The sequence below is a fragment of the Lacerta agilis genome, chromosome 10 (assembly GCF_009819535.1).
Source record: "Lacerta agilis isolate rLacAgi1 chromosome 10, rLacAgi1.pri, whole genome shotgun sequence".
NCBI classification, from domain to species: Eukaryota; Metazoa; Chordata; class Lepidosauria; order Squamata; family Lacertidae; genus Lacerta; species Lacerta agilis.
The window spans coordinates 7,579,154-7,606,493 of NC_046321.1; the positions used below are offsets into that span (position 1 = coordinate 7,579,154).

At 46.2% G+C, this 27,340-nt stretch overlaps 1 protein-coding gene across 1 annotated transcript in view; it reads right to left on the reverse strand.

Annotated features, from left to right (window-relative positions):
• Nucleotides 1-27,038, reverse strand: part of PRKCQ (protein kinase C theta) — a 35,450-nt gene extending 8,412 nt beyond the window's left edge. The window contains exons 1-12 of the mRNA XM_033162808.1: nt 26,674-27,038; nt 21,693-21,892; nt 19,470-19,530; nt 17,035-17,197; nt 13,926-13,957; nt 12,186-12,271; nt 10,828-10,957; nt 5,732-5,841; nt 4,577-4,697; nt 3,228-3,388; nt 2,308-2,481; nt 872-963 (exon numbers count right to left, since the gene is read on the reverse strand). Coding sequence (XP_033018699.1) covers nt 872-963; nt 2,308-2,481; nt 3,228-3,388; nt 4,577-4,697; nt 5,732-5,841; nt 10,828-10,957; nt 12,186-12,271; nt 13,926-13,957; nt 17,035-17,197; nt 19,470-19,530; nt 21,693-21,892; nt 26,674-26,791 — 1,448 coding nt within the window. The 5' untranslated portion in view covers nt 26,792-27,038. The remainder of the gene's footprint in view (nt 1-871; nt 964-2,307; nt 2,482-3,227; nt 3,389-4,576; nt 4,698-5,731; nt 5,842-10,827; nt 10,958-12,185; nt 12,272-13,925; nt 13,958-17,034; nt 17,198-19,469; nt 19,531-21,692; nt 21,893-26,673) is intronic.
• Nucleotides 27,039-27,340: the final 302 nt, after the last annotated feature.

A 27,340-nucleotide genomic window follows, 5' to 3' on the forward strand; every position in this document is an offset into this window, starting at 1 on the left:
CACCTTTGCTCACCCGGCTCTGATGAATAATTTACTTCAAGTCGCTCTTCAAGCCAAACAAAGCCCTAAAGCGGTTTCAATATTGATTTTTTTTTTTAAAAAAAATTATCCCCAGGGGTACTGGGGCTTATTTTATTTGCTTTGTTCTATTTGTTTTAATCATGCCTCAATCTGTTTTTAAATCTTCGGTTGGTGTTTACCTTCTAGGGTTTTTTTTCCATTCATGTGATTCATGTGATTTTTAATGTATTTTTAATCTTTGTTGGAAGCCGCCCAGAGTGGCTGGGGAAACCCAGCCAGATGGGCGGGGTACAAATAAATAATAATAATAATAATAATAATAATAATAATAATAATAATTCAGGCTAGTGTTTTCTTTTATTTTGGGGACTCGGTGCTCTGGAGCAGCTGAACAAAAGAGGTTCCACGGATGCAGTTTTCCCCCACAATAAAACAGTTCAACTGGTGCTGCCATAGGCGCCAATTATAGCGGGCCTTGGGGGCAACCACAAACATTTTTCCTTTGCAGGTGATTGGCCTATGGCTGCACCAGGAGGAGGGATGGAATAGGTTCTGCTGCAATGAGGGGGTTGGGAAATGGCGCTGAAAAATAAAATGGTGCCGATTTTTTCCGGGGGGGGGGGGAATGCGCAGAACCCCCATGCCGATCCAGAGGTTGCCGACCTCTGCTTTAAACATTTGGCACCAATGTTGCCTTAAGGAGAAAGTAAACTGCAACGATCCCGACTCTACACATCATGCATTTCGAGGCGGCCTACTCTTGCAAGGACTGTACCATATCACTGATGGTACGTTCGAGCAATTTCTCTGTCTCTCCAGGAATGTGCAGCAAAAACAGACCGTAACTTACCTCGCTCTGCCAATGTCAAACTTGTGGCAGATCTGGATGTGAAACATCAGGTCACCCCCGTTGAGATATTCCATTACAAAAAAGAGGTTTTCCTAGTAAATGACAAAAGAAGGCTTAAAATCATCACCATCATGTAATGGTCTTTGGGGCAACAGACAACACAATAAAAGAAATGGAACTTTGCCTAAGTGACAGCTTTTTCTTGGGGAAACTCAAATGTATGGATTCATGATAAAAGGCAAAAGATTTATACGATCGGAAGAGAAAGCAGAGGATTTATGATACCCATTTTACAGGCGGTTTCCCCGGAGAAAGTGGGGAAACAAAAGAAACGCCTGTGCCTAGAAATTACGGGACAAATGGAATAAATCACGGGAAAAGGGAAGTGTGGATAAGCTCTTAAACCCCATTCTCCAAAAGCTGCTAGCTGAAGATGGAAGTCTAGCGCTGAGGGCCTTCTGGCGGTTCCCTCACTGAGAGAAGTGAGGTTACAGGGAACCAGACAGAGGGCCTTCTCGGTAGTGGCGCCTGCCCTGTGAAACGCCCTCCCATCAGATGTCAAGGAAATAAGCAGCTATCCTATTTTTAAAAGACATCTGAAGGCAGCCCTAGTTTAGGGAAGTTTTTAATATTTAATGCTGTATTGTTTTGAACACTCGATTGGGAGCCGCCCAGAGTGGCTGGGGAAACTCAGCCAGATGGGCAGGGTATAAATAATAAATTATTATTATTATTGTGGGAAATTATCAACCGAATCTAACAATGCATATTCTTGCTAGTTAGCATGTGAAGGGGTTAATACCACAGAGCTGTAATGCTGATAGGCGGACCCAGACAATAGACATGTAATTGATAGAGAGGGCTCTGTGTGATATCATTTCCCTTCCTCTCCTGAGGGGGAAAGAGCACCCAGCATTTCTCATTCCTTTCTCTCTCCCTCTTTCTGGGAGCAGACATATATCCAATTGCTTCACCTCAGGCACATGCCTAAGGCTGCTTCTACTGTAAATATAAGTATGTTACCTGCATAGTTTTTAATGCTGCTGCATCTGAGAACCAAGGAATGATTATGAGTAAGTAAAGTGTAATTTAAACTTACTTCTCAGTCTGTTGTAGGATTCTTTGTTAAGAAAAGGGGGAGCCAGCTTGCTTTCCAGCTGGACTTGTTTACCTAATTCCTATGCTTCCAATATTTTCTGCTAAGGATGTGACTTGGAACTCTGCTAAGCTGAATTTCTTTGTCTGTTCAACCCACACATGTGGGTGCCTGGAGGGATTAATGGCAATTAATATATTCTCTCCCACTTATTGAAACTCATCCTGAAACCATGCTCCACTGACTGCTGTTTTGTGACTGGTGGACCTTCTCAAGTGGGTCCTGAAGGCAGAGAGTATGAGAATCTCTATTCTGAGTGAACAGGAAAGAAATTTGTTACCTTTGTCTGGAATGTACAGAAGACATGAGTGAGGAATGGGTGTCCCCAAGCCAGAGAGAGGACCCGCCTTTCCACCATGGTACATTCAACGTCATCATCCATCAGCACTACCTCCTTCTTCAAAGCTTTCATGGCAAAAAACTGGTTCGTGTCCTTCAGCTCAGCAAGGAAGACCTGGGCAACAAACAAGCAAAAAATGAAATCAAAATAAAAATAAAAATCCAGGGTAGTGCAAAATGCTGTGATTTGTGGCAAGGTTAGTAAAGCCACAGGATTCAGAATTGAGTGCGGAATTCACCTCCCGTTTACAAAAAAATCTCAGATGGAATGTTAATCAAGTTTCTAGTCCATATTGTTCGCAAAGACTGATTTTAAAGCGAGCGGCCAAGGTGTCATGCAAGGATGGGGAGCATTTCCCAGCTCAAGGGCCACTCTCTTTCGCGGGCGAGCTTTCAGGGGCCGTGTGGGCGGGGCCAAAGGAAAAAGTGGGTGGGGCAACAGGTGTGAGTTTTATTGTGGTACAGTAAGTTAGATGCAAGCTATGCAAAAGCCAGAGATTTCTGTGCACACATGTACACACACACACACACTTCCTCCCAGGCAAGCAAGAGACATTATCCCAGTTCAGGGACGCATTCCAACCAGGTAAAAACACTTAAGGAGAGTGCAGATTATAGTCTTGAGGCCTGGGAAGAAAGGGAGGCAGTATGACCTAGGAAGACTCTCAAGAGTAAGGTGTGGATCGAGGTTCCCTGTTCTCGTTTAATGGTTCATACAACCCTGGTTTTCTGTTCTACTTACTGTACAGTAATCCATAAATTGCATGTGCTGTTTTGTATTTAATTCAAGCATGGCTTTGTTTTTGTAAAGAGAAAACACCAACCCCAACAGCATTTCCTGCTCTCTCTTTTACTCCTTACCTTGCCAAAGCTTCCTTTCCCCAACATCTTGTGCAAAACAAAATCATCTATGGTAAACTTCGGCAGCTCAGCAGGGAGGTCTTTCCTTGGTTCCAGTTCCACCGGAGAATCAGGACACATGACGTCTTCTGCGGGGGTTTCCCAGGAAACTCCCTGAGGCTCTGCAATGGATCCCAGTGCAGTTGTGTTAACTGAAAGAGCTCTCCCCATTGCACCGACAGCAAGACTTAACTGCTTGGGGAAACGCAACCCCACTGCACCTCTCTCCCCACCCAACGACCCAATTTGTGTTGAAGTGTAACCTGGGAGAGATGCAGCTTGGCTGGCTGGCTTAAACCACCTGAAACTCTTGGCTCTGTTCTGGGACATGGTCTTGGGTGGCTGTGGTATGGTGACAGTCCCTTAGGCTAACCCACTTCACAGGGTTGTTGTGAAGATAAAAGGGAGAGGGGAAAACTGTGACCACCATCTTGAACAGCTTGGAGGAAAGGCGGAACATAAATAACAATATTAATCTAAGGGCGATTCATTGTTTTCAGTGGAACTTATTCCCAAGTAACTCTGTGCAGGGTCCCCCAGGGTCATCTAGTCCTTGTTGTTGTTTAGTTGTTTAGTCGTGTCTGACTCTTTGTGACCCCATGGACCAGAGCACGCCAGGCACTCCTGTCTTCCGCTGCCTCGTGCAGTTTGGTCAGACTCATGTTGGTAGCTTCGAGTCCTACCCCCTGAAATACAGGGAATATCAGTTAAAGAATCCTTGGTTGATGGCCATCCAACCTTTACTTAAAGTCTCCAGTGAGGGAGAATCCATCCCCTTCAGAGGTCATCCTTTCCATTGACTGCAGGCCTTTCTTGTATAAAGGTAAAGGTAAAGGTACCCCTGACCATTAGGTCCAGTCGCGGACAACTCAGGGGTTGCGGCTCTCATCTCGCTTTATTGGCCGAGGGAGCCGGTGTACAGCTTCCGGGTCATGTGGCCAGCATGACTAAGCTGCTTCTGGCGAACCAGAGCAGCACACAGAAACGCCGTTTACCTTCCCGCCGGAGTGGTACCTATTTATCTACTTGCACTTGATGTGCCTTTGAACTGCTAGGTGGGCAGGAGCTGGGACTGAGCAACAGGAGCTCACCCCGTTGCAGGGATTCGAACCGCCGACCTTCTGATCAGCAAGCCCTAGGCTCTGTGGTTTAGACCACAGCGCCACCCGTGTCCCTGTCTTGTATAGGTACCTGTTTTATCTCCTTTCTCAATATTTGGCAGGTAAATGTTTAAAGCCAGAAGCATTTATATACGGTAGACCAAGGAGGCCGCTAAACAAGGTGGCTACTCAAATGATAAAACACAGCACCTTTTTTCCCTGCTGGAGGTGCTGGCACGGGAGGAGGAGCGGGCGTCGGGTCTTCGTCAGGGAAGACTATTTCCACAGGTCCTTCTCTCAAGATCTTCTCTGACTCCCGCAAGCTTCTAGCCTGCCTCATGGTAAAAAACGAGTAAAGGAATGAATCACGTAGCATGCTTGCTGGACACTGCGCAAGTGTGGGATCTAGTACGGGGCACAAGATTGGAAACTGGAAAAACGGTCGATGGAGCTTATCCACAGATGACACCCTACAACCATGGAAAACACCCTCCTACCAGAATGCAGGTCTCTCTCACACACACACACACACACACTTCTCAGCAACTTGTCAAATAGTTGGGCTGGCCGTGGGGAGAAGATGAGTTTTTGCCCAACGAGGGAAAGGTGAGCTTTTAAAGGGGCCAGCTGTAAAATAATGAATGAATGAATGAATGATTTATTTATTACGGTCGGAGACCAGCTTATTATTAATAATAATAAGAGTCTGCAGGATCAGGTCAATGGCCCATCTAGTCCAGCATCCTGTTCTCACAGAATCTGAGCAAAACAGCCACTCTTGTGGTTTCTAACAGCTGGTAGACAGAAACATTGCTGCCTCTGGCGGTGAAGGTAGGGCAGAGTCTCCATCGTGGCAACCAGAAACTTTGGGGAAACCTGCAAGCAGGAGCATTGAGAGCACCCTAGTCAACGGACGTCTTTGTCACCTGATCGGCGCTGCCAGCAATCTCCAAATCATCTCTTTGAATCGCTTGCAAATGGACTTCAAATGGCTTGTTGTCACCAACCGTCAGCTGATTGTCACCGGAAGCAAAGCCCTTTGAAGGCAGGGGTTTCTCCTGGCACCAATGAGCTGATTGGCACCCACAGCAAAGGGGCCCACTTTGAAGTTGTCACCCGACGTCATAAGGAGGTTGGCGTCAGGTGATGGACAGGTGGGGCAGCCCCACCCACCTGCTAAAGTTGGACCGCAGGGGCAAGGGAGGAATCCAGCCCCCATTTCATCTTATACTTCAAGCCAACTAAATAAATTCACAGGGAGAATGGGACATCCTCTTTTGTAGAGGTGGCAAGTACAAAGAAATATACACGAGCCTCCTGTGCTTTCTGCCCCAGAGGAGCCAAAGAATGATGCTGCTTGCCCACCTGTTGCCGGCTCTCAATCAGTTGCAGTGCTTCTGCCATGAGCTTCTGGTTGATGCCGCAAAGGTTTGCCACTTTGGCTTGGCACTTGTGGTGGACGTTCATGGCACAGGCTGCAAGGAAGGCATGGAATCAGCAGGTGAGGTTCTGGCATCGCTAAGGGAATCCAGTCCACAGGTTAAGAACATTAGAAGAGTCTGCTGGATCAGGCCAATGGTGCAATGAGTCCAGCCCCCTGTTCTTGCGGTGGCCACCCAGTGGGAAACCTTCGAGCAGGACCCAAGCACAAGAGCACCATCCCCTCCTGCGGTTTCCACCAACTGGTATGCAGAATCATGAAATCATAGAGTTGGAAGGGACCCCGAGGGTCATCTAGTCCAACCCCCTGCAAAGCAGCAATCTCAACTCAAGCATCCATGACAGATGGCCATCCAACCTCTGCTTAAAAACCTGCAAGGAAGGAGAGTCCGCCACCTCCCGAGGGAGACCGTTCCACTGTCAAACAGCTCTTTCTTTTTCATCCAGCACACAGTTAAACTATGGTTTATGATAACTATGGTTATCAATGACCTGGTCCTGCAGCCAGCCTTTACCTAACATTCTCTGTAGGTCTCTCATCTGAGAAGTGGCAACCAGGAAAGCAGGCTCAACTCTGGCCCTCCCCACTGAGAAGAATGATTCCTATCTCCTCCTATCTCCCCCTGCTGTTTTCCCTTCTGTTACAAACAGGGATGGAAAATCTGTCACGGAATCTTAGGATTGTAGAGTTGGAAAGGACTATGAGGGTCATCTGGTCCAACAAGCTGCAATGCAGGAATCTCAGCAAAAGCATCCATGACAGATGGCCATCCAACCTCTGCTTAAAAACCTCCAAGGAAGGAGAGTCTACAACAGGGATAGGCAACCTAAGGTCTGGGGGCCGGATCCGGCCCAATCACCTTCTCAATCCGGCCTGCGGATGGTCCAGGAATCAACGTGTTTTTACAAGAGTAGAATGTGTCCTTTTATATAAAATGCATCTCTGGTTTATTTGTGGGGCCTGTCTGGTGTTTTTCCATGAGTAGAATGTGTGCTTTTATTTAAAATGCATCTCTGGGTTATTTGTGGGGCATAGAAATTCATTCATCCCCCCCCCCCCCAAATATAGTTCAACCCACCACATGGTCTGAGGGACGGTGGACCAGCCCATGGCTGAAAAAGATTGAGGACCCTTGGTCTGCAACTTCCCAAGGGAGTCTCTTCCACTGTCAAAAAAGTCCTTACCTTCAGAACATTCTTCCTGTTCTTTAGTCAGTATCTCCTTTCTTGTAACTTGAAGCCATTGGTTTGAATCCTACTCCCCAGAGCAGGAGAAAGCAGGCTTGCTCCCTCTTCCATGTGACAGCATTTGAGATATCTGAAGATGGCTGTCATATCTCTTCTCAGTCTTCTTTTTTTCCAGGCTAAACATACTCAGCTCCTTCAACCGTTCCTCATAAGGCTTAGTTTCCTGACCCTTGATCATATGGGTTGCCCTCCTCTGAACACATTTCTGCTTCTGACCAGAGTCTGGATAAGCTCCGGTCCAGCTTGTTACACAATTCTCAGGAACTCTAGGCTGTGGTGCACATCATACATTTAAAACTTGACCCACCAGGGCCTCCACATTTGCCCCATGGGGCCATTTCCTCCAAACCACACCTTCCTGCCCCACACCTGACATCATATGTGCAGTAAAGTGTGGGGAAGGTGTAGACCAGGGGTCAGCAACCTTTTTCAGCCGCGGGCCGGTCCGCCATCCCTCAGAGCATGTGGTGGGCCGGACTGTATTTTGAAAATAATAATAATGAACGAATCCCTATGCCCCACAAATAACCCAGAGATGCATTTTAAATAAAAGGACACATTCTACTCATGTAAAAACACCAGGCAGGCCCCACAAATAACCCAGAAATGCTTTTTAAATAAAAGGACACATTCTACTCATGTAAAAACACGCTGATTCCCGGACCATCCGGGGCTGGATTGAGAAAGCGATTGGGCCACATCCAGCCCATGGGCCTTAGGTTGCCTACCCCTGGTGTAGACATGGCTGTCAGAAAGCTGAACTAGTTACAGGTAGGTAGCCGTGTTGGTCTGCCATAGTCAAAACAAAATAAAATATAAAATTCCTTCCAGTAGCACCTTAGAGACCAACTAAGTTTGTTCTTGGTATGAGCTTTCATGTGCATGCACACTTCTTCAGATACACTGAAACTGAAGTCACCTGACCATTATATATAGTGAGAGAGTGGAGAGGGGTATTACTCAGAAGGGTGGTGGGAATGGGTGGTTGGCTGATGGGTGTGGAAAACCTGTTGACGACTGTTAACGACTGCAAGTGGTCTTACAGGAAAAGGCAAGGGGTGAGATGGCTAAAGATAGCTTTGTCATGTATAATGAGATAAGAATCTAATGTATTTGTTCAGACCAGGTCTCTCCATGGTTTTAAGTTTGGTAATGAGTTGCAATTCAGCAACTTCTCTTTCCAGTCTATTTCTGAAATTCCTTTGTATTAAGACAGCTACTTTAAGATCTTGTATAGAATGTCCTGGGAGACTGAAGTGTTCTCCTACTGGTTTCTCTGTCTTGTGATTCCTGATATCAGATTTATGTCCATTTATCCTTTGGCGTAGGGTCTGGCCTGCTTGTCCATGTGGGGAGTTCAATCCTGCCTAGACGGTATCTCCCCTTCCCCTCCTAGCAAAATATTTCCCCTTTTTTGGCAACGGGGATGGGAGGGTAAATGCGCATCATGCGCTGATACCAAGCCCCAAACCCGATGTGACATTCAGAACATATTTGCATCCAATGTGCCGGTTTTTCAAAACGAAGCTTGCATCAGCTGGGAAGTCTGATAATTCACCACACCGAATGGAACGCTTTTCTTCAGTGTGGCAGATTTGAGGAAAATCCCTTTTCTGAAGCCGGTTTATTTGTTTGGGAAGGAGGGAGAATCCCTTATTGCTGCCAGCGGGGGATTTCCCCCCAATGCAAATACTTGAGGTCCCCCCCCAAGGCTGCAGAAGGTCAACGAAAGGGCAAATTTCTCCCCCTGCAGTTGCTGTGATGCCAAGAATTGTCTGCCCACCCCCTGAAGAAAAAAAAACCCTGACGCCATATGTAGTTTGTTTGCTTGTTTTTAAATAAGAACATAATATGATTCTCCATCATAAAAACATTGCTCAAAGAAAGAAGTGCTAATATGCTTGGAGTAAGAGGTATGAAGGAATTGTAGAATAATAAAGAATTAAAGATGACTATAGAAATATATAGTAATTATGATTGTACAAATAGTGAACAAATAGCTTATAATGGAAGTCGAAAGAGTGATGGAGGGAAGTCAGAGGGAAGTCAGAGGGGTGGTGGGTGGTGGGTGTGAGGATGGAAAAATGGGAAATGTATGATAAAAATGATATTGTATGTTATTGTGAGAATGTATTGGATGTATTGTGTTTTAATCAATAAAGTTTTTTGATTTAAAAAAAGAACATAATATGATGTCCAGAGATCTGAAACCTTTCTCATCCTGCTGTTTCTAGCAACTGGGATTCAGAAGCATCACTGCCTCCAACTGTGAAGACAGAACATAACCATTGTGGCCAGTAACCACCAATAGCCCCCTCTTCCCTCAATTTATGGGAACCATCACTGTCTCCTGTGGCAGGGAGTTCCACGGTTTAATTACACGCTGTCGCTGCGTGAAGAAGTGCTTTCTTTTATCTCCCCCGAATCTTTCAACTCTCAGCTTCATTGGATGCCCATGAGCAGGGGCGTAGCAAGGAGGTGGGTGGGGGGCAGCCCGCCCCGGGTTCCACGGGAGGGGGGGGTGACACTTTGGCTGCCTCCCCTCACCCCGCTGCTCCGCTGGGCGTGCCCCAAATGGAGGCATGCCGCCTTTCCCCCCTTCCAGCGGTTTTTTTTCAGCGCGAGGGGCGGGCCAGCGAGGAGGGGGCATCACGCTTGTCGCTGGCATGACACCCCATCCTCGCTGGCCCACCCCTCGCGCAGAAAAAACGGCTGGAAGGGGGAAAAGGGGAGGGAAAGCAGGTGCTTGAACATGCTTGCTCTGCTTCCCTTTCCCCCCCTCCCAGCGGCTTTTTTTGGCGCGAGAGGTGGGACAGCGAGGAGGGGGTGTCATGCCAGCAACAAGCGCCCGCTATACTCCTCTTTTTTCTCCCCTTTCAGGAGGAGGAGGAGGAGTTTGGATTTGATATCCCGCTTTATCACTACCCGAAGGAGTCTCAAAGCGGCTCACATTCTCCTTTCCCTTCCTCCCCCACAACAAACACTCTGTGAGGTGAGTGAGGCTGAGAGACTTCAAAGAAGTGTGCTAGCTCAAGGTCACCCAGCAGCTGCATGTGGAGGAGCAGGGAATCGAATCCAGTTCACCAGATTACGAGTCCACTGCTCTTAACCACTACACCACACTAGCTGAACGAAGGAAGGGGCTCTGGGGGACATGGCAAATGGAAGAGGACATTCCTTCAACTCATGGATAGAGTCACAGCCCAGCCAGCGCTGAAAGAAGCGGCAGAAAGGGAAGGGGGGGGGACCAAAGCGGGCGTGCTCAACTATCCCTCTCTTTTTTTCCCCTGGGGGCATGGCGTTGCGTTGTGAACATGCGTCGTGATGTCATGATGCATGCACACGTCGCGATGCCCCGCCCCCAGGGGTGCCTCTTGGCTTCCCGCCCCAGGCAGCCAAGGGGCTTGGAACGCCCCTGCCCACGAGGTCTAGTGAGAAAAACTGTTCTCTCCCCTATTCCCTCAATGCCATGCATCATTTTTATAAACTTCTATCATGTCACTTCTTAATTTCCTGTTGGATGCGAAGGCGCATTTGCCGCCACGTCTAATTTGGCCCTAGGAGCATCAGTCAGTACATCCAGGGTGGAATCTAGACACATATTAAAAATGCCGTGAAAATGCTTTAAAAAAAAAAAAAGTTTAGAAAAAAACACATTGTATTTGCCATCAGCACACCACCGCCATCTAGTGTCACGTTTGAATAATGCACCTAAAGTGCACCTAAAACGTTATACGGTATTTGCAGCTCCATAGCTGAGTCCCTGGACTTACCATCACATTTCAAACCCTGCCGCGCCAGACCCCAGAGCAGAGTGCCACAGTGATCGCAAAACGTTGGGCTTTTGTAATTGTAGACCTTAAATCGGTGGGGCATGTCAATCTTAAACCTCTCTTTGTGGAACTGAGAGAGAGAGAGAGAGAGAGAGAGAGAGAGAGAGAGAGAGAGAGGATGGGGTCAGAAGACACACATGGCTCACTTCTGGTGTTGCAAAAACATACAAAACTGAAGGGGTTCAAGCCTTCAAGGAGTCCCCCTTTCGCAAATCCAAATAGTCCCAATGCAAATGGATGGATGGATGAATGGATTCTGCAGCGACCGTAATCAAATGTTGTTCCTCACTTTCACAATAGACTAGGGATGAGAAAGCTGTGGACCTGCAGATGTGGTGGGACTTCAACTGTCATCAGCCCCAGTCAACATGGCAAAACACTGGGGAAATGAGAATTGCTGTCCAACAACATCTGGAGGTTCCCTCTCTCTGCTGTATACCAATATTTTATCCGGCTTGCCCACGAAATAGGTCATTTTGGAGTAGAAGAGGAAGGATGACATCTTGCCCAAGGCAACTCACGGAGACAATGGCGTCATGAGAGGCAACAGGACTTAGGTCAGGATAGGTGAGTTCAAAACCCATTCAGCTGTGGCATCAGTGCCGGCGCTATCGTTGGACAGTGTGAGTCAACAGCATCAGGCGGTCGATTTTGGATGTCATAAAAGTATAGCAAATTGTTGCAGTTATTAGCATTGCATTTCTTAGTGCTGCCGGGAGGGCGAGAGGTGCTGGTGGGATTTTCTGTCTCTGCTGCCAAAGTAAGTTTGCTGGCCTTAGCGACGATGGACTGCAACAGGGGACCCCATTTTCTAATCTGCCCCCAGGCAGCAAAAATTCCGGAGCCATTCCTTTCCCTTGTGTAGAGTTCAAAAAGTAAAATTGCTGACACCCGCAAAGTTGTTGAGCTTTTTTTTGGGAAACCTGCACCATGCATACAGGATTCGCTTAAATTCCCCGCGGATGCCATTTTTACACCTCGTGTGACTGTGTAGTCTCATTTGTGTCAGTCTAGCCTACCTCACAGGGTTGTTGTGAAGAAGAGAGATTGGCAGAGGACAGGAAATCTATCTGCACATCTCTACCTAAGAACCCTTGTGAGCTAGAGGTTCACTTCAATCCTTTTTTAAAAATCAGGGAAGATGTTTTGAAACTCTTGGCAACCAGTGTGTTCAACTGATTCACAAAAAAACCTTCATTCAGATACACACCGCCTTCAACTGATTCACAAGAAGTTTCATTCAGATACATGCAACCTTCAGCTGATTCACAAAAAAGGGACTCCATTTAGATACATACCATAGTTTCTCTGCTGTTGATGGCTGATCCCGTACACTTTGCTATTACTTTGTCAATGCACTTCTTGTGAATGGCAGCATTGCATTCTGGGAAGGGAAAACAAACCAGATTATAAAGCATTGCTGAAGGGCTACAAGAAGTAAGAGAATTCCCGCAATGAACCCTCGACATTAGAAAATACTATGCATTGCAGGTCTAGGAAGAGCGCTGCTGAGACAGGCCAATGGCCCACCTAGTCTAGCATCCTGCTCACGCCGGGTCAACCAGGTGTCCACGGGGAACCTGAAATCAGGAACTGAGTGCAAGAGCCACTCTTCTCACTTGTGATTCCCAGAAACTTGTATTCAGAGGCATACTTCTTCCTGACACAGCAGAAGTGGATCATGGTTATAGCCTAATCCTTCACGGGTTTGTTTAATTCCCTTTCAAAGCCAGCCACAAGCAGTAAGAGAAATATTGCAAATATTGGACATTAGGAATTAATAATAATAATAATAATAATAATAATAATAATAATAATAATAATAATTTATTATTTCTACCCCGCCCATCTGGCTGGGTTTCCCCAGCCACTCTGGGCGGCTCCCAACAGAATATTTAAAATACCATAAAACATCAAACATTAAAAACTTCCCAATACAGGGCTGCCTTCAGGTGTCTTCTAAAAGTCAGTTGTTTTTCCCCTTGACATCTGAAGGGAAGGCGTTTGCACAGGGAGCGTGCCACTACCGAGAAGGCCCTCTGCCTGGTTCCCTGTAACTTTGATTCTTGCAGCGAGGGAACCACCAGAAGGCCCTCAGAGCTGGACCTCAGTGTCTGGGCTGGGCGATGGGGCTGGAGACGCTCCTTCAGGTATACTGGGCCAGAGCCGTTTAGGCTTTAAAGGCCAGCACCAACACTTTGAATTGCGCTCGGAAACGTACTGGGAGCCAATGCACATTCTTAAAGAGAGGACATGGACCTTTCCTGTGTGGGAATAAGCCAGCAGAGGACTGCCTCCCGACTGGGTGGCGCAAATTGCAAAAGTTCCAGAGCCAACGAGAAATCAGCGTATCCCCTCGATTTTGGCTGATCACTTAGCGATTTTGCACTTTTCCTGTAGACCCTAAGGAAAACACGAAATCCCTAAAATATCAGGCCATGCCCCAAGACTTGGAGACTCAACCAGAATCTTTTGCAGGGAACGAATATACCAGCAAGCAGCTTCTACCTGCTCCCCGCTGTCTTATAGGATTGCATTTAACAAATCACGGGCTGTGTGTCTTAAAGCATGCCCAGGCTGTTCTTTATCTCAATTCCGATTGAAGCTGGTTCGTGGGAAAACGCATCGAAATGCAGAATTTCGTAAGAAATTACAGGAGAGATGCAGCATAGGTTTGGACTGCGGCTAATGTCACGGGCTGCACCGCTTCTCAAAGAGTTGAAATGGGAATGTGTTGACCCACAACCAGGCACTTTTCAGCTGTAACCCTATTCCATCCGACCTGGACGTAAGTCCCGCTGATCTCAATTTGCTTTACTTCAGAGTAGACCAATAGAGAATGCTGTCATTAATTCCTACTGTAGTCTGTGAGAGGTGACATGGCTCTTGTAGGTCACATGCACTCACGAGCTTTGTTTTGCACGGCTGGCTTGCTATTTTTTTTTTCATTCTCTCTTTTCTTTAGGGCAGTGTGCAAGAAACACTGCAGTCTCTATTTTGGCAGTTGTAAATAACACAATATGCTAAAAGTTCCTTACGTCTGCACTGGTAACCTTGCTTGTTAAGACCCCTGAAAGAGAGAGGAGGGATGGTGTTAGTTTGGAGTTGTTTAATAATAATAATAATAATAATAATTTATACCCCAGCCACTCTGGGCGGCTTCCAGCAAAATATTAAAATACAATAATACAGTAAGTATAAAGTTCGTCATATACGTTTGAGAAGAATGACTTTAAAACAAAATAAATGCTGTATGTTGGGATCTGGGCCCAGAAAGGTTAGGCTCCTCACTCAAATGAATGAATGAATGAATGAATGAATGTTTATTATTATGGCCAAGCAGCCAGCATATTAAAACCGGATTTTCTGCATTGTTCTTTACAAAAAAACAACGATAAAAACGATCAGAGTGGAATTTAACAATCAATATACTAATTAAACAGACTTAAGAACTCCATTTAAGAAACAGAAGAATAAGAAGATTTAACTACAAGCTGCAATGATTTATAAATGCTTTTGCAGCTATGTAATCTCTTGCTTTCGTTGACTTATGGCTATTGCACAAAATCTGTCTACATTTCTAGTGACATATGGATTCTGGTTGGACAAGAGGTCATTAAAAAAACATTTCTCCATGTTACGAGAGAGGCTCTGAGATCTGTATAAAATCTACAATGGAATAGAACGTGGCCCACAGTTTCCATTTGACCGCTCTTACATGGGCAGACCCCCCCCCCAATGAATCTTTCTGTATCTGCCTTCCAAAAGTGCAAGATGGCAAGACATGGAATTTAGCTTGTGTAAATGTCTTTCTGAATTTGGGGGGTGGTCAAATCTGTCAAGTCATTGGGAAGTACGGGGGCCATTCTGTTTGCCCAAAGTGTAGGTAGCTTGGGCTACCTTAATTAAGTGGACTGGAGAAAACTGAAGCCACAATTAGTATGATAGCAATACGTTCAAGGTAGAGGCAGGACATTAAATATGTCTTTCTATTTAGAAAATGCAAGTTTTCTTTTTTTAATGCATCTGTTTGGGGAGAGAATCAAAGCAAGTGTGGAGTAGAAATTTAACCCTTTTCTTTTCTGCTACGGTCTTGAAGAAAATCCCTCCTCTTAAGGTGATCTCTCTCTCTCTCTCTCTCTCTCTCTCTCTCTCTCTCTCTCTCTCTCATCAATCCTCCTTTGGGACCAATGTAGAAGAAAGGGGAGTTAATCCCCCTGCAGCAGATGCTATTCAAATGTTAAATTCATAGGTGCTATTTGCCTTTGATAGTTATTTGAGGCACATGCTATATTTGAGGTTGCATCATTTGCATATAGGGGTCTAGGTAGGATTTTGAATTCACACTGAGGAATGGTTCGCAGTGGCCCTTCAGGTAGGAGGGTTCTGTTGTAATATACAGTTACGGACTCACAATCTGAAGAAGTGTGCATGCAGACGAAAGCTCATACCAAGAACAAACTTAGTTGGTCTCTAAGATGCTACTTTGCCGACAAAGGTCCGTATAGTTAAAGCTATGGTTTTCCCAGTAGTAATGTATGGAAGTGAGAGCTGGACCATAAAGAAGACTGGTCGCCAAAGAATTGATGCTTTTGAATTATGGTGCTGGAGGAGACTCTTGAGAGTCCCATGGACTGCAAAAAAATAAAACTTATCCATCCTTAAAGAAATCAGCCCTGAGTGCTCACTGGAAGGAGATATCCTGAAGCTGAGGCTCCAATACTTTGGCCACCTCATGAGAAGAGAAGACTCCCTGGAAAAGACCCTGATGTTGGGAAAGATGGAGGGCACAAGGAGAAGGGGACGACAGAGGACGAGATGGTTGGACAGTGTTTTCGAAGCAACTGGCATGAGTTTGGCCAAACTGCGGGAGGCAGTGGAGGATAGGGGTGCCTGGCGTGCTCTGGTCCATGGGGTCACGAAGAGTCGGACACGACTGAACAACACAAAGGTGCTCCTTGAAGGAATTCTTCTATTTTTATTTTGTTTCGACTATGGCAGACCAGCACGGCTACCTACCTGTAACTGACTCATGATTGCATGCATGAAAGGGTTAACCTGAGCCATGGGTTCATTACCAGAGTGGGTGTGGCTAAGCAGGCACTTAGCAGCCTCTGCTCTCCCCCCCTCCCACCCCACTTCTCAGTCTTTTTCTCTTTGTGCTTCTTGGAGCAAGCAAAGAAGGAGCCATGTGGCTTCGGCTACCAACTCAGTTGTTCCTGCAAGTGAACTGAATCTCTCCAAAATGGAGATTTTAAAGCCTGCATCTTTGCCAACTCAAAGACTGCATGATCTTTTTTTTTTAAAAAAAGAAACCTAGTACTTTTCTTTCTAAGTCATTTGATGGAGACTACTTGATGGAGACGCGGGTGGCGCTGTGGGTTAAACCACAGAGCCTAGGGCTTGCTGATCAGAAGGTCGGCGGTTTGAATCCCCGCGAGGGGGTGAGCTCCCGTTGCTCGATCCCTGCTCCTGCCCACCTAGCAGTTTGAAAGCATGTCAAAGTGCAAGTAGATAAATAGGTACCGCCCTGGCGGGAAGGTAAACGGCGTTTCCGTGCGCTGCTCTGGTTCGCCAGAAGCGGCTTAGTCATGCTGGCCACATGACCCGGAAGCTGTACGCCAGCTCCCTCGGTCAATAAAGCGAGATGAGCGCCGCAACCCCAGAGTTGGACACAACTGGACCTAATGGTCAGGGGTCCCTTTACCTTTATTTTGCTGTAATGTTTGGATACACTGAGTAAAACATCCACTTATTTGCAAGCTATGTGATTTAGTATTTTCATGGGGAATGTTTGGTTAAGGTAGATGCAAATTTAACCAAGTTTTAATGTGCTTGGAGCGATTGCCATTGTGTATAATTTTGCTGCGAGAGAGTAAGAGATCTCTGTTTCAACCCCCCGCATCAGAGAAGCAGCAGGTTGTCCCTTCCCCACTAGATAGTCTTCCTCACGCTGGTGCTCTACAGATGTTTTGGACTACAACTCCCATCAGCCACAGCAAGCACAACTGGCAAAGGCTAGTCTAGGGCCATTCAGATTGGGGCCTGATGGGAGTTGTAGTCCCAAAAACTTCTGGTGGGCATCAGGTTGGGGGAGGACTGCCATGGCAATGGATCAAGGGAGGGAGGGGAAGCCATGTGTCATACCAGACGAACTCGTGGCAAACGGAACAGAATGTGGGCTGGGGGAAGAAAGTAGCCGTGAACTCGTGACACTTGACATTGTGGATCTTGGCTTGCTTGATGGCTCCTCTGCGTTGGTGCAGAGAGAAAAACCCTTCTTTTTCACAGTCAATAAACTCCGGATCATCTGGGTGAGAGAAAGAGAGAGAAGTCTGGTTATTCTGATGACGAATCCCTGCGGTCTGCCTGTAAGCTAAAACAACATATATTTAAATCAGCTTGAAAAGCCGCCAGCTTTAAAAATAAATAAACAGCAGGGCACACTTCCTAAAACAGCTCAGAGAGCTGAGTCATACAACCAAGAGAAGTGAGTGGTTGGTGCATATATTTGTGGACTGCCTGGGGGGTGTCATATGCCTGAATGCTTGCCCCATGGCGGGGATTCCATGTCTTTGGAAAACTAGCAGGTCAGGGAACAGGGGTCTCACCTACATTTGTCCTTGATCTGCTAGGTTTTGATGTGCAGGGAGGATCGACACAAGGTCGCAACCCCCCCTCTCCCAGCCTGAAGTGGTACCCTCCGGCAGAAGTAACATGGTTGTAATTTTGGCTCTCATCAAATGCCGGGCATCTCCTGTAAAGACCCCTACCCCAAATGAAAGAACCTTCTTCTGACTCAGAGCAGATCAGGGAAATTGCTTATTTGCTCCAGCACCCTGTTCTTACAGTAGCCAGCCAGATGCTACAAGCAGGAAATGATGACAAAATTGGGGACTGAGCCAGAAAAAAATGGTGTCCTGTGTTATGGAAATTATGGGGGGGGGGTCACCCAAGCAAAGTCTCTTCCCGAGCAAACTCATTGGGGTATGGAGTGATGCCCTTAAGGGGACCCATCTCTCTGCCATGATCCAGTAGGCGAGAGACCACGTACACAGGGAAATGCCTCAGCAGGTAATCTCTGGGTGCTTCAGGAAGCCACTGGGCTAATATCCCTCAGCTGGAATCCCATTGTTCTCTCCCAGATAAGTGCTCAAGGTATCCTTGCCAATACTTAACACCAATTCACATTGGCTCAGGGCTATCTCCCTGATATTGCTCTGTTTCCCCCATATGTTAATCTTGTTTTTCCTATATGTTAATCACGTATAACCCTTCCCTTTCGTGATGTAGTGATGATGTTTTAGTGATGTAGTAATGATGTTTCCAAACTGTATTCTGGGATATGATAGGAGTTTTTAAAAGTTCTTGTAACCCGGCTCTGGGTGTGCAGTTTGACTGTAACCTATTGCGCAATAAACCCTGTCTTGTCCTTGCTCCAGTGGCTGGACTTCTTTTATTTAACTCCGCAGAAACCAGTGGGCTTATCCCCAAGGGCCAGGTGCCCGGGCAGTTCCACACGTGGGATTTTCCGATTACACCTGCTACTTAGCTAAAGCTCTTTACACCCACTCTTTGAATTGGGAGGAAAAAAGGACCTTTCTGCCCAAATGTAAATTGCAGGGGCGTGGGGTGTGTGACTCCAATTTGGGACTGTAACAAAAAGACAAGGCTGAGCTTGCAATTTACAGTGGACCAGCTGAGCTTGCAATTTACAGTGGTACCTCAAGTTACAAATGCCTCAGGTTACAAACGCTTCAGGTTACAAACTCCGCTAACCTGGAAGAGTTACCTTGAGTTGAGAACTTTGCCCCAGGATGAGAACGGAAATTGTGTGCCGGCGACCCCATTAGCGAAAGCGCGCCTCTAGTTAAGAACAGTTTCAGGTTAAGAACGGACCTCTGGGACGAATTAAATTCGTAACCAGAGGTACCACTGTGGTTAAAAAACAAACAAAACAAAACTGCGAACACACAATTGCCCATTAACTGTTTCTCAAGAATTCACCCCGATTTGCTCGTACAAAGTTTGTAGGGTGTTTGGACTAGGTTGGCTATTTATTGTGCATTTGTTCTGATTTGCTTGCAGGGTGGTTAGACCACCTGGCATCCAGCAAGCAATATGCTTTCCAATCCATTTTCCAGTCACTTTCCTTATCAGGAAGCTGGTTTGTAAAAGCACCAAACCAACTTCAATCGCACAAACTGAAATTCACCAGGACGTGACTGAATTCCGCCCGAAAACAATGAGTCCAGAAGTGGCCCAGGGTTCGTCCTGAGTGATGAAAGACAGTAAATGACGCTCACGCATGTGTGAATCAGTCCTTTGGGTGTCACAAATCCCAATATGTCGCTATAAAAGCCAATTAAAATTGCACCCGCCATTAAACTGGTCCCTGAGCAGTTTAAGAATTTCAGTTTTTTGAGGCTCTGCTGTGTTTCTTTATGTAAAAGTATTTATTGCTCTGCGTCGGGATTTTACACATTTTGAAATCACCATGTCCCAACCTGAGCTTTTGGGGCGGGGAAATCCGCAGTGAAAACAATTGAAAATGTAGTAGCAATAATATGACCATCACTTGCCAGTAGTTTCCAGGAAGTATCTTGCATTCATTAACATTCTGCCTTGTGGCTTCAGTTCTAGCTAAAAAATAAAATAAAGAAAGGCAAATTAAAAATAGCTTTTTTTTTTAAAAAAAAAGGAAGAGTGAGTGACAAAACAGCCACGGAGTGACCATCGCATGAAAAGTCATAATGGAAAGAACTCGCAATAATCTTGTGATCCACAGTTTTTTTTAAAAAAATGTATTAAAGTATTTATTTATTTATTGTGAAGGGAGGTTGATGTTGGTTAACATAAATAATCCTTTGCTTGTCCTCCTGGATGAAAATGCAAGAACTTTGCTGGATCAGGCCAATGGCCCATCTAGTCCAGCATCCTGTTCTCACAGTGGCCAGTCAGTGACTATGGGGAACCTTCAAGGAGGACCGAATCACAAGAACACACTCTTATGCAGTGGTGTAGTGTGGGTGTGGGCAAAGGGGTGGTTGCCCCAAACCCAAAATTGTTAGGGGGCACAAAATTTCAAACACCCGGCGCTGCCTCCATCGCTAGGCTCCGTTGAAAACGGCTTCTCCATGCAGACCATGAAGTGACCTTTCCAGACAATGGAACGACACTTCTCATCTCATCTCTGTGGCTGCAGTATCCTGGATGATGGCGTTAGGCAGTTGAATGTGCATGTATACTCCATCTGTTTCCTTCCCTCCATGCAGCCCTGGGCACTGGCAACCCACGCTACGCCACTGCTCCCGTCCTGCAGTTTTCAGCAATTGGTATTCAGAAGCATTACAGTGGAGGCAGAACATTGCCATCATGGCTAATAGCCATCGATAGCCCACAAATTCAGCTAAACCTCTTCTAAAGCCATCTAAAGAGGTGGCCATTTGGGTCGCCCCTTTTCTGAACCTGCCCCAACTCTGCAACAGGATTGCACTGTGCGATTCAGACCTAGGCATTCAGCACCCTCTCCTGCATTTATCATTCAGTCTGGTGATCACAAAGGTAAGAAGCTCAATACGTCACTGTTCCTCAGAAACGTCGTACTACATCCCCAGCAATAACGTTTTACACAAGTGCATTTCAAAAGCTTCCAGGACAGTTGCATCATGATCTATACGGTTCGCTACATTTCTTCATTAAGCTTTCGATCACATTTTTGGAGAAAATTCCCCGGAGAGGCATGAACGAATTCAAGCTCAAGTCAGTTTTATTACTGCCAATTATTCTTCCTGCCCAAAGGGGATTTTTTTTTCCATCTAGGCAAAGTCTATTACAACAGTGTCCTTCAGACTGAGCAAATTCACAGCAGGTTTATTGAAACCAAGTGTTTCAATTCTGCAGAAACAGGCACTGCCCATTGACTGCAGATGGCTTTTAAGGAAGAAAAAGTCTCCATTAATTAGCTGAAGGGCTGTAGCTCAGTGGTAGAGGTATGGAATCCAGGTATGGAATCACGGAATAGTGGGATTGTAGAGTTGGAAGGGACCCAGAGGGTCATCTAGTCCAACCCCCTGCAATGCAGGAATCTTTTGCCCAACATAGGAACTGGAATGTATTCTGCTTGAAAACCCAGAGAACTGCTGCCAGTCAGTGTAGACAATAGAGAGCTTGATGGACTGCTGCTCTGACTCAGTACAAAGCACTTTCCTATGTCCCTGATTCCTTCCTCCAAAATCCAGCATTTTCTGCTTTGCCAACTTCACAATCTCATGTGCATTTGTTATACAGTATTTATACATGCTATTCATTCACCCACGTTTATTTGTCCAAGCAGATTTGTATACCGTTGTTGTTGCCTTCAGTCCGCAAACAACGTGCAATTGATTGCTCCTCCCCCTCATTTGCAGTGTGTTTACTTTGCACCCAAGTGCATGGAGCGGGATAACACAATGGGCAACATAATTTATGTAATTAATTGCATAATTGCATAATTCCGCCACAGCAGACAGTGAGGTGATAAACAAAAGGTTTTGGCAGAAGGCGAACAGCAGTGGACCGGAAACAGCGCTGAGTGCAAAAAAGGACAGCGAGGAATGGAAAACAGTGCCTCCTTAGTTGCCTACACATGGTGCAAACTCAGGTCATAATCTGCCCAGATTGAATCAGGCGAATCTATTTTGGAATCAGAATTCTGCAGATTCGTCCTCCACCCCTAGCCTTAAGCTGTGAAGGCCTTCAAAGATCAAAGCCAGCACCTTGGACAGGTGGGGAATTATCAAGTGACCAACGGCTCTGTTGCTTACCCAAATTTCTGATTTCCCGTTCTTCCTTTTGCACTTGTCTGCAACCAAATTGAGTTCCACCGTCGTTTCTGCGACCATCTCCGCGCTCTTGTCCTTCACCACGATGTGCATTACGCGGCCCCTGTGGATGTGAGCATCAAAAGTGCTGTTCCAAGGTGGGTACATGGTGGGCTTCTTCTGGATGTAGGATTGGCCGTTCTCTAGGGTCAAAAGGATTTATTTGAATAGTTGCATCTCATCCAGAGCAAATATTTTCCCCTCTGCCCCTACTTAAAAATGGGAAGAGTAATGCTGGTGGTCAACAAACGAGGTTCAAAGACTCTCTCAAGGCAGATCTTTAAAAAAAAAAAGTAGTATAAACACTGACAACTGGGAAACACTGGCCTGCGAGCGTTCTAATTGGAGAATAGGTAAAGGTAAAGGGACCCCTGACCGTTACGTCCAGTCACAGATGACTCTGGGGTTGCGGCGCTCATCTTGCTGTACTGGCCGAGGGAGCCGGCGTTTGTCCACAGACAGTTTTTCCGGGTCATGTGGCCAGCATGACTAAGCCGCTTCTGGTGAACCAGAGCAGCTCACAGAAACACCGTTTACCTTCCCGCCGGAGTGGTACCTATTTATCTACTTGCACTTCGATGTGCTTTCGAACTGCTAGGTTGGCAGGAGCTGGGACCGAGCAACGCAAGCCCTAGGCTCTGTGGTTTAGACCACAGCGCCACCCGCGTCCCAATTGGAGAATAGCCTTTACCAAAGGTGTCATGGGCTTTGAAGATGCTTGAACTCAGGACAAAAGGGAGAAACGAGCTAAGAGGAAGGCACGTTTGGCAAACCCTCACCATGATCTACTCCCTCCTGGAAACCTATGTCCCCAATGTGGAAGGACGTGTGGATCCAGAATTGGCCTCCACAGTCATTTACAGACTCACTGTTAAAACTGTGTTTTTGGAAGACACTCGGCTACGAGGTATCGCCAAAGAAGAAGACTCACCACCCCAGAAGGGAATGTGACCAGTGGGCTGGAAAGCATTCCCTGTGCATGTTTTAGTGGGAATGTTCTACAGTATTGTGCATTTAAATTATGAATGCTCACATTTAAATGGCGATGCAATCAATCAATCAATCAATCAATCAATCAATCATATTTGGGTCATATGCCAAACCGGGTTTCAAAGGGAAGCACCAGCACTTTGAGCCTGGGAAAGTACAAGAAACCAACGCATTCTTTCCAAACAGTTGTGAAATGATCCCACCTCCTGGGTCTCCTATTAGCAGTTTAGCAGCTGCTTTCCAAACTAATTGGAGCTTCCATACAGTCTTCAAAGGCAGCCCCATGTAGAGCGCATTGCAGCAATCCATCCTGGAAGTGACCAATGGAGGGATGGCTGAGGCTTGGCTTTGAAGAGCAGGGTCCCCCGCCTCCTCCAACTAGAGCTCTTCAATCTGCAGAGTTCAAAGACACACCAGAGCCTTCCAAAAAGCAAATGTCACTAAGGCAGGCAGGTGGCCGAAGGCCGCAGGTATCCAGGTGGCCTATTTGGTCACAAGGAGCTTTGAAAGGGCAGCTGAGTTTATCCTCTGCAGGATTCATCAAGCACTCAAAAGCCTTTCTTCTGAAGTGGCAACAGCAGCCCTACTCACCTGCAGGCTCCTGTTTCAGGGTGAGCTGCTTTGCGGGCAGCAGGTTCGAATAAAATAACAGAATCATTTGCAAGGCACTTTAAGTTCAGCCCCGCTCCCTGAATTTGTAATATAGACACATGCTCCAACGCAGCTCATAGATGCATGCAACATTGAGGAAGATGGAAGGCTTGCTTTGTTAAACAACTATTTGACTTTTAGAAGACATCTGAAGGCAGCCCTGTCTAGGGAAGTTTTTAATGTTGTTGCTTTATTATTATTATTATTATTATTATTATTATTATTATTATGTGGCCAGACGGAGACCCCTCAACCCCGGGCGACCCCCGGGAGGAATAATGACTCATGACAACATGTTATGGGATTAAAATTGGCCACAACTTTATTAAACTTTCAGATGTAGGATGACCTTGGCTTAGGCATTAGGCATTTATCCCTCCCAGTCCCCAAGCGGGGATCTGGGGAACATCAGGGTTATCCAAACTGCGTGGGGATTGGGCTGGCTCTGGAAAACATACGTTTACGCAGAGAGCCTGCCCCCCATTTTGCCACAACGCAGGGGAGAGCACTGACAACCTAATGGCGTATAGCCAGTGACTCCCCTCAACACATTAAATGCCTTGAGACTTATGTGGAGTGCAGTGCATTTACCGGTAATTAACGGGCGTTAATATTGGCGGAGAAGGAGCAACTTCTTTTGAGGGTGTTCGTTTTAGCCTCTCCATCAAACCAACGTGATTCTATAAAGCTTCTTAGTTTTCTGGCTCTTTCCCCAACAAGACATCATGGGATGTGTGTGTGTGTCTCTCTGTGTATTAAGTTCCCTGACCTTTCTGTGCAAGACTAAATTCTTTGCTGCATTAAGAGGGATTATTTTTAGCTTGCCGGCACTCTTGGATCTCAAGATTGGGTGTGTTTTTTTTAATAAAATGACTACAATAGCACCTTTTCCCTTTTCTTTTAAAAGGTCCTTTTCTTTGCCTAGCACCAATATTTTGAATAAAGGCCTATTTTACACAGTTCTGAAACTGGAGTGCCGAACAGAATAAGGCTGAATCCTGATGTTTTCCATTCATATTGAGGAGTTCTGGAAAGGCCAAGTCCTAAATCGTTCCTTAAAATCGCGTGACACTCAAATGCCGCTGCATGCTAAAAACAGGGAGAATAAACTAGCCCAAACTAGGAACTTTAAAATACAAATTATTTCTTCTTCTTTTCTTTTCTTTTTGTAAAGAAAGTCAAAATTCACTGGGGAAGACTGCAAGTTGGGTGGGATAGAGAAAGGCTGGCTAGAGAAAATTAGGGCCAGTGTCGTAGCTAAGTGGCAGAACATCTGCTTGGCATGCAGAAGGCTGCAGGTTCAAGCCCTAGGTAGGGCTGGCAATGACTCACTGCCTGAAATCCAGGAGAGCTGCTGCCAGTCAGTGCGGACAATACTGAGCTCGATAGGATAAAGACAAGTTCCTATGTTCCCATGCTTAACCCCTTCCTTTTACTGTAGTTTTCTCCCACCTCAAAAATGAAAAAATGAAAAAAAAAATCTAGCCTGAGCAAGCGGCTTTACCTTTTCTTATTTTATTGAAAGATAAAAAATACACAATTACAAGTGTACAGAGTAAGATAAGACAAAAAGAAGAAGAGAAGAAATAGTACCCAGATATGGAGAAAACTTTGGGGGAAAGATGTGGAAATTGAATCTTTCTCCCTGTGGGTAAAAAAAAAGCAGCTGGCGGAGGGCAATTTGTGAGCTGGGAAATGAACAGGAGGGAAAGGATGAAGTAGTCTCTATCTGCTCTTTCTCTGACCCAACTGCAGGCTGCCCAGTTGTCACCAACCTGCGACAGGGCCTTTTCTATGGTGGCTCCCCATTTGTGGAACACCCTCCCTGGCGAGGTACACCTGTCTTCCTTGTTATTGACTTTGAGGAGGAATCTAAAATCATTCCTGTTTGATGGATGAAAGATACTGCTCCTGGCATCTCTCAGATTCTGGCAACTCTGAGACAATTTTGTAAAACTGTTGTTAGAATATTTGAAAATAATCATTGCTTGCGTTTGCCGTTCCTGGACTCCTTTGGGAGGAAGAGGAGGATATAAATTGAATGAATGAATGAATGAATGAATGGGCAACATAACAATTAATGGGAATGTAACAACAGCTAGGCTAGCTCAGTCAGTAGAGCATGAGATGTGGGTTCGAGTCACACATTGGGCATTTTTTAAAACAACAACAACTCTGCAATGCAGGGAGTTGGACTAGAGGACCCTCATGGTCCCATCCAACTTAGAATTCTATGATTCTATATTAATCTTGGTTTGAAAATAAAACCATGACAGACAAGAGCATATAAAATACTGACTGCATCAGGCCTCCCTCACTCCTCTGGGACAGCCATTCCAGTAGTGGAAGAGCTGGGAAGCAGTACTTACTCCATCAGCTCCCTCTTGCCCCTGAACTGTGCTAGTCGGCCATTGTAGGAACAACAACTGTTTAGAAATTGGTGCCTGAGTTTTGATTTTCCTCTGCCCTCCTTGTTCCTTTCCCCTTGTGTGTCGTGCTTCTCTAGATTGTAACCCTGCAAGTAGGGGCTGTCTTGTTTTGACTATATGTAAGCCACTCTGGAATGCTTTTAGGCTGTAGAGCAGGGTATACAAATGTTATCAATCCATCAATAATCAATCAATTATCAATCAATCAATCAATCAATCAATCAATGTTAATGTGTGATTTGAAACTCACTCTGGATAGACTCAGGCTGCATCTCCCCCAGTAGGGCTGGCCCAAGACATTTTGGCACCTGAGGCGAACCACAAAATGGCACCCCCTTCCCCACCAGGGAAGAAGGGTGAGTGAAGATCAAGAACAAGGGGTGGGGTGGGGGTGGCCCACAAATATCTACATTGTCCCTGTGGATCCTGCAGCCTGAGGCTGTCACCTCCTCTTGCCTCACAGGTTGGCTGGCCCTGACCATTGGCCATTGGCCAGCCTGGACCCCAAAGTCCAAATCTGAAGGTCTTCTGGCGGTTCCCTCACTGTGAGAAGTGAAGTTACAGGGAACCAGGCAGAGGGCCTTCTCGGTAGTGGCGCCCGCCCTGTGGAACACCCTCCTGTCAGATGCCAAGCCGATAAACAGCTATATGGCTCTCAGAAGACATCTGAAGGCAGCCCTGTACAGGGAATGTTTTTTTAACGTTTGACATTTCACTGTGTTTTTAATATTTTGCTGGAAGCCTCCCTGAGTGGCAGGGGCAACCCAGTCAGATGGGCGGCATATAAAAATAATAAAATCGTTATTGTTGTTATTAAGCGCATGCATGCTCAAACGTGGGAATAAAGCATTTACCTGACTCCACTGCTTCCTTGACTATCACTGCACAATAGGGATCGATCACATCTCCCTGGGAAGGCAGGTAGGGACCGCTGTCGTAGTTGGACAATCCAATACGGAGAAAAGGAGACATGTCGGTCTCTGCGAGGAGAAGAAAGCAGACGTTACTGGAGAGGCTCTCACAATTGCCTTGGCTTTTATAGTTTTATCGTCTGTGGCAAGCCTGGTGAATTTAACAGAGAAGTCGCTTATCCATTCCGGGCAGCATTTCCCCTCTCCGTCCCGCAACCCGCTGAGTTAGCAGAAGTTTCCCTGGCACATGGAGCAGCTATGCTGTCGGCTCCGCTGCATCGCTGGAGGCTGCTGTGGTCACCGAGGCAATGGTCGGGAATGACATCTGATTGACTTTGCTGGGTGAAAAGCAGCAGCCAGCTGCAGGAGGGCTTGAAATTGGATATTGGATGCTGGAGGAGGAGGGGGGGCGAGCGGGAAGCGTTTGCTCAGTGAACCCTGCACAAGTTAGTGCCGGGCGCAAGCTGCCCCCAAAAGGGAACCAGGAGCAAAGCAGTTTGCAAAATGGCACTGCAAGGGGATGGCTGGAAGCCGGCATGGTTAAATAAGATGCTGTCAAGTGTTAAATGTGATATTTATACAGTGGTGCCTTGGTTCTCAGGGACACGGG